This window comes from Hipposideros armiger, unplaced genomic scaffold, assembly GCF_001890085.2.
Source record: "Hipposideros armiger isolate ML-2016 unplaced genomic scaffold, ASM189008v1 scaffold_1473, whole genome shotgun sequence".
Taxonomy (NCBI): Eukaryota; Metazoa; Chordata; class Mammalia; order Chiroptera; family Hipposideridae; genus Hipposideros; species Hipposideros armiger.
In genome coordinates this window covers 71,028-82,503 of record NW_017732823.1, presented here as the reverse complement: position 1 = coordinate 82,503, position 11,476 = coordinate 71,028, and the positions used below count along the sequence as shown (strand labels likewise).

At 43.3% G+C, this 11,476-nt stretch overlaps 1 protein-coding gene across 1 annotated transcript; it reads right to left on the bottom strand.

Annotated features, from left to right (window-relative positions):
* Window positions 1-1,211: 1,211 nt before the first annotated feature.
* CDX4 (caudal type homeobox 4) lies at window positions 1,212-9,007 on the bottom strand. The gene is made up of 3 exons (XM_019634002.1): window positions 8,506-9,007; window positions 2,557-2,702; window positions 1,212-1,418 (listed from the first exon to the last, which is right to left on the bottom strand). The coding sequence occupies exons 1-3, from the start codon at window positions 9,005-9,007 to the stop codon at window positions 1,212-1,214; spliced, it is 855 nt and encodes a 284-aa protein (XP_019489547.1).
* Between the last annotated feature and the right edge of the window lie 2,469 nt (window positions 9,008-11,476).

Sequence of the window (11,476 nt, the reverse complement as noted above, 5' to 3'; positions counted from 1 at the left end):
CTGTTTTCCTGCATATACAGTGAACTGAAAAGGCAAACATGATCCCGAAGAGAATTTGTTCTGCTGAACTGTAGGAGAATTTGGAATTGAGCAAGCTAGAAAAACACATTTTGTCAGTAAACACAAGAAACAGCATGATTTTTAAATGATACTTTAGCAACCTTCAAGAATAGTAAAGCTAGGAGTGGGTGGAAAATAAAGTAGGCCATATGAGTATAACTTCCTGTCTGATGTGCTAATCAGGGGATGGGGGGGGGGAGGTAATTCTCCCACCTGATGCTTGGGGACCTGAGGCAAGAGGTCACAGGTGTAACCATCTGAGGATGTTTCAACCTTGAAACAGCTGAACAGAAGTATAACTTTTAAAAGCTTTCTTTCTTTTTTCTTCTCTTTCTTTCTTTCATCTATTTAATCATACGATTCAGTGATTTTAGTAAATTTACATAGTCGTGCAACTATCACCACAAACTAATTTTAGAATATTTTTGTATTTATTCTGTGTGTTGCAGATCTGCCTTTCTAGTGACTCAGTCAAGCCGGCCTGTATTGTTGTAGTCTGATTTCATTGTTTTGGCAAGATTTAAAATTGATACTGCAAGTGGAAGTTCTGAGGTAAGATCATTGATACCAGACAAGCATGATTGAGGGACAAAAATCTTTTTTATTTCTTCTTTTTATTAACCAGTGACAGTGGATTCAGAATCACCTTCTGCTGATTTTTTTTAACATTTGTCTTGTTATGAAAATGCTGTTAGCTTTTGAAAAGGTATCCAAAGATAGATAAATTTCTGCTTACCTTTTCCCTGCCCTCGAAAGATAGCATTAAAAAAACACACCCAGCATCAAATAGCAAGCACAAGTACACATACACAAATGTGCCCCCCGGCAGAACTGATTTTTACAACGTGTTCACTGCCAAGTTTCTGAAATCGTAAATAGAGTTTACGAGGGCCTGTGGTTGTAGCTTTTAATGATACAGCTTACGAACAAGCTTCCTGAGTGACTGACACATAGCATAGCACATCACAGGAGTTTTCTGGGGATGGTTTCTAATAGTTAGTGACCCTTGACTTATCTCCAACCCATTCCTCATCCACTTGTTCTGCATACTGCCTTTCAAGGAATTAGATCCTGTCCCAGGTCCCCTGCTGATATCTCAGAGACCAAAAAGAGAACGCTAAAGGAAGGGCACTTCCCGCTTTGATTTTCGTTCATTCAGACACTATGACCTGCTGTATCTCATTAGGCTGAAATCCACGGACAGCAGATGGGGTGGTGAAAAAAGTGTTAGGTAGTTCCCCAGGGCTGATGGAGCCAGAGTCACTTTGCACCGAGCCTCCACTGTTCTCAAACTGGGAGATTTTCTTTTTGATTATCTTCCTCTCTTTGGCTCTGCGATTCTGAAACCAGATTTTCACCTGAAATACAAAATACTTTGGATTTAATGGGGCAGTTTTTATAGTCATTGATGATGTTATACAGGGACTTTAACATTGACAAAGCCCTTTCACATGCATCACTTCATTTTAGCCTCACAATGACCTTGTGAAATACACCCATTTAACAGGTTAAAAGAAGCTCAGGCTCAGAAAGGGAAAGGATCTCGCATGAGATCCAGTCCGGGGCTGCTGACTCCGAATGCAGTGCTCTTTATATTATACCTCATTCAGCACCTCTGGTTGCACAAGTAGAAATAAATAATGATAGAATGGAAGATGCTGAAGTGGGGTCATAAAAAGGGAGGGTTTAAATAGCAAAGGTGATTACGATCTGTCATGAAAGAAACGTCCTAATATTAAGGTTAATGAAACATAGAGCTGGGTGAACAGGGTAATGAAATACTATATCTCTTGCTGTGATACTAATGTGCTTTCATATATGGTTGAAATGCAAGCTGCTTGGGATAAGGCAATACATTAATGGATTTTACAATTCTAGAATTCTACAATTCCAGGATTACTTCTAGACTTAAGTGAGCATCAGGTAGTTATGTAATGTCAGGTAGTTATGTAATGTCAAATCTGGGTGAACAGAAACCATTGATCCTTGCATGATTTAATCTTCATTAAGTACCCTCAGTAAGCTAAATTTGAGACAGACATCATAAGATTATATAGACCATAGAAAATTAAATTTCCTACCCTGAATAACAGAAAAACTTGGTTCAGGTAGCAGCATTGTTATTCAGTTACTGTCATAGTTTGATTGATGTGATCCTGATAATGGCCATGATTGCCAAATCTCCACTTCACACATTGGTTGTGACTACTTCAGAGAACCAGATCAAGGTTTTCACTTCACAGATCAAGTCTATGGGAGTTTTCATCCTTCTCCACCTCCTATGTCCCCACACCTACTTAGCGCTCACATTCAATTATTAATAAACTCACTGACAACTAGGCTAAACTAGGAGGTCAAGTAGGATTAATGTGGGCTTCAAGAGAGCTTGGAGAATGTCTTGGTCTTCTGTTCTGCTTCTGCTCCTGCTTACAGACTTCCCTAAATTCTCAGCCTATTGAAACTACATGAGACATGTTGGATGTGCTTCTGGTGTACCTGTCTTTCAGAAAGGCCCAGGTTCACTGCCAGCTCTGATTTTCTCCGAATGGTAATGTATCTATTGCAGTGGAATTCCTTTTCCAGCTCCAACCTTTGATGATCTGTGTAAACCACACGATACTTTTCTTTTGTCCTGGTTTTTCCTGTTTGGGGGGAAAGCAGTGCATTTAATCATATTTTACCTCTTTGGAGATTGTTTTGGTTGAAGGAATCACAGCCACTGGTTCCCACTCTCATCTGTTACTTACAAATATAAACCAAGTACATTTTTTGAACCAAATATGTCGTAAGTCCATTTCTCCATTAAATATTTTGTTATCTGTTGCCATTACATGTGTGTATCTTACACACCTATCATGCTACCATTGACCTACTGTTACACCAAAGCATTTTAAAGCAAACACGTAAACCGTGATTATACATGTACTTCTTATGTTTTATGTAGTTCATCATACTGTTTCTTACTGAACCTCTCACCTTCACTTTCAAATTATGCAGAACATGTCTTATCCCCATTTTACAGATAAGGAACCTGAGGCTCAGTGTAGATAAGTAAGTGGCTTTGTGCCAGTGAGCTGAGGAGTGGGGACCCAAACGCTGATTTTTTTTACTCCCAGTTCAGTGTGCTACGGTGTTATTCCCAGTTTAAACATTTTGGGAAGCACAAGAATATCCTAAGTGTGGTAAATGATTCTGTGACCCTGACTTTATTAGTTATATACATTGTAGTTACATATACATTCTAGAGAGAATTTTGTTTAAATAGTAATTAAAAAACATTTATTGGGTCCCAGCCCGAGCTGAGCAGCCACTGAGCTGCCAACAGGTGGCAGGATAGCTCAGCTAAAAATAAATAAATAAAAAATAAATAAAATAAAATAAAATAAATTTAAAAAAACATTTATTGGGGCGGCCGGTTGGCTCAGGTGGTTAAAGCATGGACTCATAACACCAAGGTTGCCGGTTCGATTCCCACATGGGTCAATGAGCTGTGCCCTCCACAACTAGATTGAAAACTGCGACTTGACTTGGAGCTGACAGGTCACCTGGAAAAACACAGTTTCCAAATAAAGTTAAAAAAAATTTTTTAAAACCCCCACTTATTGTCACTTACATTCTGTTCTAGGATAACCCCTATTACCTGTTAGGGAAACAACTGTTGAGAGAGAGGGAGAGAGGGAGGGTGTGTGTGTGTGTGTGTGTGTGTGTGTGTGTGTGTGTGTGTGTGTGTGTAAGTCTTAAACCAATTGTTATTCCCAAGCAGATAATGAATGGGTTAAAGAGGAGGTATTGACTTAACCAGAATATTCTTTGGAGGGAATACACAGATTTGCTTTGTGTTACAACATTTAACTAATTTCTCACACCCTCCTTCAAATAGAGTTTTATTCCTCCTTTCAAAATTTCCAAAAGTGATTAGGAAGTTTCGTTTTCTTTTCAATTTTTCTAACCCCCTCCAGGATCTTCCTCTTTTTCTCTAGGGCTTTTGGCAAACTCCTTCTGATCTTCTCAGGTTGTTTTTGATCTGAGGTTTTGGGGAGCAATCTGTAGGACAAAGGTCTCTTTAAAGTGGTTCCCTAACTCCATTGAGGTGTTAAGATGCAGCACAGGCCTAACAAAGGACCTACATCGCATCAGATCCCATCCTGAACCCTCTTTACATGTAGGAACACCAGCCAATTGGTTTGGAATTTACAAGCCCTAAACAAATGTCAGACACCCTTTCATCTCTAGAAAAGCAAAAAAGGGGCATGAATGTAGAAACAAATTCTAGATGAGAGATATGTTTTAAGATTAAACTAAATGGCTGAATAACTCATAGAGTAATGAACAAAACAAAATGTGCCCCCTTGAAAATGGAAAACGATTAGCCCCATTCGGTTACCACCCTACCTCAAAGGCTCAAACTTTGAGCTGGTTTTCTGAATCCGAACAGAAACCCAGGAAACCAGAGGTCCTGCATTTGGGATGTTACAAAGGCAGAATGTATATTTGAGGTCACAATGAAAACTTTAAGGTTTCATTTCTTTCCAAAACCTCAAATCATAGGATTGAAATACATCTTTGAAGAGATGTTTCCTAAAACCCTTGCTAATCCCAAAGTGGCTGGATGTTTAAATTCTAACTTGAGGCAGAAGTTAAAATTCAACTTGCGTGTGTCTGTTTTCTGCTCTTTGACAATCAGTAAACATAACCAGACTTCAAGAACTCTGGAAAGTTGCTGTCCTACCCCACCCCCACTGGTCATAAATTCCCCTCTTGCAGTTTCTCCTGAGGACAATAAAATCAGGACCAGGCCTCTTTATTTGCCATGAAAATCCTCACCCTTTCCGGCAATATAACCCCTGAAGAAAGGAGGGTTGAGGAAGTGCTGGGCTGCATATCAAAGCCATGCGAAGTGTTAAAAAGGGTCTGTTGCCCCAACCTGACAGATAAGACCTCAAACCTCAAGAAGACGTAGCTCACGGGAAAATACTGACTGCATAATTTACAAAGAGAAATGAATTCCCATTTCCTGATGCTCCTCTTGTGTCCGTCCCTCTGAAGTCTCTTCTTCCCTCCCTCTTAAATGATGAAATAAAATTAAATAGGATGTGCACATTTTCTAGTAGAGTATAATGTCCACATTCACACACAAAAGCACCAGCAAAGCACTAAGAGTACTAGTTTTTATTGTTGAAGCTATTCTCTTTTCCCAGATGCTAAGCATTTCTGAGGGTGAAGGAGCCTTTTCTGGAGCTATTGTGAGTTAATTTGGGATAGTAACAGAGTTACTTTAAGCTTCCATCTCTCTGTAGGGGGGATTTTGTTGTCTCCTCCAGCCCCTAAGGACTCGAACAAACCTCTGGAGTTCAGGATAGATGGATTCCTTCCCATTACCCAGGATGCAGTATCCCCCCAGGGTTTGCAAGCATTCATCTTATATGATGACTTATCATACTAAATGTGTTCGTTTGAGAGACTGGCTATGAAAGTGGTGTCAGCCAGAAAAGCACTCTCCAAATCTAGGGGTTAATGACGATGATGATGATGACAATAAGGGTGAAGATGATCAAGCCAATTTCCTTCTATAGAGAGTACAGTGCCATTGACCCCATCATGATGACTTGAAAGCTTATGGAAATCCTTTGCTGCTTTTAGTTATCAATTGTATCCAAATTCATTTACAAAAAACTTTCCAGTAAAATGATCAAAAGCAAGAAAGACAATGATAAACTTCTAGAATTTATTAAACAACTCATTTTCTCAAGTGTCCTAATTGAATAAAATCTTTTAAGCATGGCTTCCTCAGTATTGTGTCCAGTGGCTTAATCAGAATTACTCAGTCACTTTCTATTCTCCCCTTCTTTCCCACCCCTAACAAGAAAGCTTCTCTCCAGCCCTGCTTAGATTTCCACCTTGCCAATACACACCCAGGGCTACAACTCTGGTAAAAAAAAAAAAAAAGAAAAAAAGAAAACTCCCTTCCAGTTGTAACACAGTGACAATGTTTAAAATATTAAAATACTTAACTTTTCACAGAACCTTTCTGTCAGGTTCCTTTTCATATAATCTTTAAAATGAGATGTGTATTGGAACAAACCAGTTAAGGAACGAAGTGGAAATAAAAACATCACACTCCTTAATACAATCACTGAGGGCACAGCCATTTACTCTGTATGTGAGTCCCCTTTCTCTCATTAGAAAATCAAATGCGAGACTAATCCATAGAAATGTTTTCTGATTGTTCCCTAATGTGTGTACTTTTCTTTCTCTAACTTAAAGCATTCTTCACTAACGGAAAGAGCTTTCATTTGTATACCTTAACCAGGGAGGGCTTACTTCCATTTGTAGCTCATCTCTTTTCAGCCATAAGCCAAATGTTGTCCCACAATACTACAGTGAAGTAAAAAATTTAGGAAGATCTGACTCATTCATTCGATAAGTATTTGTTTAACATTCATCATGTACCAAGCATAAAAACTGATGCATTTTAGTTCAGAGTGGTCCAGTGAGGTGATCAGCTTAATATTTTTGTGAGATTCATAACCTGAGATCCATGGAAGGACTTAAGTGGGCCCATGAATCTCCCAAAATTATTCAAAAAACTACATGTGTGCACATGCACACAGGTATGCTTTTGTGCATTTTTCTGGGGGTGAGGGTCCCTTCTTTCATCATATTCTTAACTTGTTGTTAAATATGCACCTTGGGCTCTAAGAATACAGCAAAGCGGTCATTTTAATGTAGAAAACACTAAAATGAAACAAAGATGAAATTTAATAAAGCCTCATCTAGAGGATAGGCTGCCAGGAATCAAAGGGATTCCAAAATTATTCAATTTTATGGTTCTCATAAAAGTGGGAGAGAAAACCTTGCGAAGGTGCCATTGTGCAGCCAGGTTTGAAGGCTTACCTAACGATGAAGATACCAGAATGTAAATTTCTCACACCAGAATTTCCCAAGAGAAAGAATCCGGCTCATCAAAGCAAATGGAAGACTTTTAATAACCAGAAAATTCGCGACTCAAGATAATTTCTTTTATCTTGTCCTTTCTCCCCATTGTTCTCTCTTGCAAACGTCATACTTGGGACTTTCCTCTTCTCAAGTGTTTCAAAACATAATCCTGGACTGGGAGAAGCTACTTTTCTGGCTTTTGTGTCTTTTGCTGATGGTTAGGGCTTAGTGAATGGATGTTAATTACAAGCCTAAGATTAGACGTAGTAACAACCCTGGCAGTGCCCCACCCTAACCTCATTTTGTCTTCTATTTAGCCAGCCGACTCACCCATATATATAGTAATGCAGATTTACTTCCGAACATTTTAAAGCCAAGTATTTAAACTCTATTCTTAACTTGAGATTGCTCCCCTCTTAATGCCCTAATCAACCAGGCTGCCCGCGTCCTCCCGGCTGAGTCCTCCTAATGGAAAAAGTTGCTTTCTGGAGAGGAGAAAGAGTGCAGAACTGTGAACAGGAGCATCATCATTGTGGACGATTGAAATGTCATTTCCTCCCCAGAGGGATGAAAGTGATCAAGTCGAATTTTACTAATTTTCTCTAACGACAGGGAGCGACGGGTTGGAATAATAAGAATGTGATAAAAAAAACAACAGCTGAAAACAAACATCTCCCCGCCTCCCCGGTCCAAGATTAAAGCAGAGTGCCCACGTCCTCCGCCCCCGGCTCCCAGCCGCTGCTCACTGGTTGCTGGCGGGAGCCCCGATCAGCGTTACGCTGGGATGTGTGGGCCTTCCTGCGCGCGGACGCAAACCAGCATCCAGTCTCCGCAGGTGGGACTGCTGCCTGGACAGTTACGTGTGCTTTAACCACTGCCTAAGGTTGGGGCTGATGGTCGCTCGCGCCCAGCGGCTGTTAGGGCCCAGAGGCGTGCTGTAGCCTTCTCGCCTGCCTCAGCGTTTCCATTGGCGGAAAGGTCTTCGGAAGAAGACGATGGGTTTCGGTCCAGCTCGCCTCTGCCAACTTGGGCACAGGAAGCTAGAGCTTCCTTGAGAGGCCGCGGTGCCTTCGAGGCTAAGGTGAAAGGTCCATTGCCAGGCAAGCACCGCGAACCTAAGTTGAGCATCACCAGTTTGGGTTGGGGGGAGCCAACCCGCCCAGATGGGGAAGGGTTTGAAATGGAACGGGCCGGCAGCAGTGACCGAGCACTGGGTCACCGTGGCTGTCCTCTCGCCTCACTCACCCATCGATCTTCCCCAAGCATCTGTTTTCCCATCTGGGCAACTACAAGGTCGGATTCTGGTCCTTGTGGCTTACCATGCCCTTTGTCCACCCTCTTGCTCCCTTGGCTGATCAGGAAATGGCGAATCCCACTTGGAAGTAAGTTCTGCGGGCTTGGAGGGGGGTCCCTAACGAGCAGGGCTGTCCTCAGGGAAGCTGTCCCTGCAGAGGCCTGCGGAGTAGGAGGCCGGGCAGGCCAGGAGAAGTGGAGGAACCGAGTACTCACCAGGCACCTGTACGCTCTTGCGCATCCAAGCATAGGGGCTGTGGCGGCTCCTGGTGGGAGGACAGGCGTCGGCGGGGCCGGCGTCGATGGGGAACAGCGACCCTGCAGCTGGAGTTGGCAGGCTGCCACCGCTGCTTCCGCCGCTCGCGGGGCCCAGGGTGCTGTATTCCTGCGAACCGAAAGCGGCAGGGCTCGAGGTCATATCGTTCATGGGCATCGTGCCCATTGTACTGGACGGCCCGGGGTACGCGCTCCAGTCTTCCCGAGGGGGGCTATAGGGCGAGCCCCAGGCCGCCAAGGACGACCGGTGGAGATCTAGGCTGGGCACATGGGGGTACCCCATGCAGTGCGTGTAAGCTGGGGCCGCGGCAAAGTTGGAGGCTGGCAGCGCACTCCCACCGCTCCCAGTGCTGCCAGTCCCGGCGGTGCCACCCCCCGCGGGACTCCTGAGAGCTCCCGGGTACATGCTCGCTTCTTTTTCCAAAAGGCAACTTCTGTACATGGTGGCTTGAGTACGAAGAAAGAGTTCCCTAAGCCATGTTGAAGTAAGTCCCTGGAAGGCCCCAAGCCGACTTTGCGAAACAGCGGCGAATGAATAGCTCAGTCGGTGACTACGCCGCGCGCCCCTCTGCACCCTTCAGACTACTCCATCCCGCGGTTCCCACCCTGGCCGTTTCCAGGTGACTGGTAGCCCGGTAGAGATGGGCCACCAATGGCTGGGCTGACGTCAAGGGGCTTCAGGCTTTTACATAGCATTTGCATTCAAATGAAGGGCCATTTCACTTTCGCGGGGACTTGTTCACTCGACGCTCCCTATCCCAGAGCTCCTAACTCTTTCTGTCTTATCTTTCGCACAGTGTCCATCTGGCCTGGCCCATTGCACTGCTGGCGCTTTTGGAGGCAGGAGCTCTCGCAGGGGTTTCTGACCAGCTCTCTCCAAAGTGAAATGGAGACGTGCAGAGGCAGAACCAAGTCCTGCTCCTTGGGATGCAGTCCTTATCCTGGAGCATCCAGACGTTCCCTGGCAAGGGTGCTGGACATACCACTGAAAGGGACTGTCCCTTCTTCTCATTGCAACCTCCCCCGAGAGGAGGGCTTTGTTTCCAAGGACACAGATTTATTTCACAATCATATTGTGTGCCTACTGTGTGCCTTCCTAAAGTGACATTCCAGTGTATGGGAGGCTGGATTAATTGGCTGCTTTACAAATATGCCCAAATTAAAGAAGACTGAAGAGAGCAAGTTATGGGAAAGGAAGGAGGAAGAAGAATGTGAGCAGCATGCTTTCTTATTTTTTGGTCGCTGCACTAGTCCCAGGAGTCCTTCTGCCATGTATGGCTTCTGCCTCAAAGCCAGGGCCCGAAAAGCCACATTCCTGCAGTCTCCAATCCTGGGCAGCCACATCTCCCAACTTCCTTTCACACTTCAGATTTCCTGTGTAAAGCTCCAATTGTTGGAAAGGACATGGGCTTGCCAGCTGATGCCAGTGAACTCAAGGTTTTGCTCCAAGAAGCCAGATCACCTCCTGACCACAAAACCAATCTGTATCCCAGTGTTCCTTCCCACCCACATCTCCCCCACAGCATACCGTAACGTTCAGTCCAGGCTGTGCTACTGAGGGAATGCCCTCCTCTATAAAGTCCAACCCAACCTGGCGCCCCCATTTACTAATCCCTCCTTGGCTTTGGGGATATCATCTTACCTCTAGGAGTTTCAAAGTTTTCCCCTGGTTAAAGTAGGGATCCTAACAGCATCTGCATTAAAAGACAGAATTTACTGAGATAATGTATGCAAACTGCTTAACTTAATGCTTGGTATGCAATACGGGACCACTGTATTCACCAGTTCCCGCATCAAATATTTATTGAGTGCTAGGTGCTGTCCTGTGAATGAAGGCATCAATAGTGAACAGACAAAGCCCCTGACCTTATTAAGCTTATATTCCAGTGGGGAGAGACACTAATAAGTAATTAAATTTTATGGTATGTCACATAGTAATAATCAATGCTGTGAAGAAAAAGAAAGCAGGAAGGAAGATAGGGAATACTGGAGGGGGTTGCAATTTTAAATGTGGTAGCCTGGGAGGACGTCACTCAGGAATGACATCTAGATGGAGTGAGCTATGAGGAGAGGATCCAGACAGAGGGAACAATAAGTGAAAAGAGAATGATGCCTATCTTCTATTGGAGAAACAACAATGAAGACAGAGTGGCTAAAGAGCAGATGAGGTCCAAAAGCTAAAGGAAGTCACTGTGAAGATTCTAGTTTTTGCTGAGTGAGGTAGGGAGACTGTAGCATTTTCAGCAGATGAGTGAAATGATTTGATTTAAATTTTGAAAGGATCTCTCTGGCTGTTGGATTAAGATTAGACTGTAAGTGGGCAAAAGAGAATCAGGCTGATTAAATAAAAGACTATTCTGGGGTGACGATGGTTAGTAAAATTATATAGGTTTCAGATGTACAATTCTGTAATACATCATCTATATATCACATTGTGTGCTCACCACCCAGAGTCACTTCTCCTTCCAGGGTAATTAAATTCCATAAATTTAATTTAAAAAAGACTATTGCAATAATCCAGGTGAATGGCATTGTGGAAGGAGAGAAGTGGTTGGATTCTGGATATATTTTGAAGCCTGCTTTGGAAAAGGAGAAGGGGGAGAAGGAACAGAAGTAATTGGTTAGCAAAGACCAATTAAAGCATGGCTCTGGGGGGAAGGCTCTAAGAGGTAGGAAAGTAACATACCTATAGGCACTTTTTACTCATAATCTCATTTAATCTTCGCAACAGCCCCATGAGTTATTTATTATTATTCTCATTTTAAGATGAAGAAATGGAGGCTCAGGAAGGTGGCGTGGCTGTTTAGATGAACTAATGGTATGGATTAAAGCTAACTTCCCATCCTAGCCCACCCTGATTGCAAAGTTCATGTTCTTAAATTAGAACTAGGCTAAATGTAGAACCTCAGGG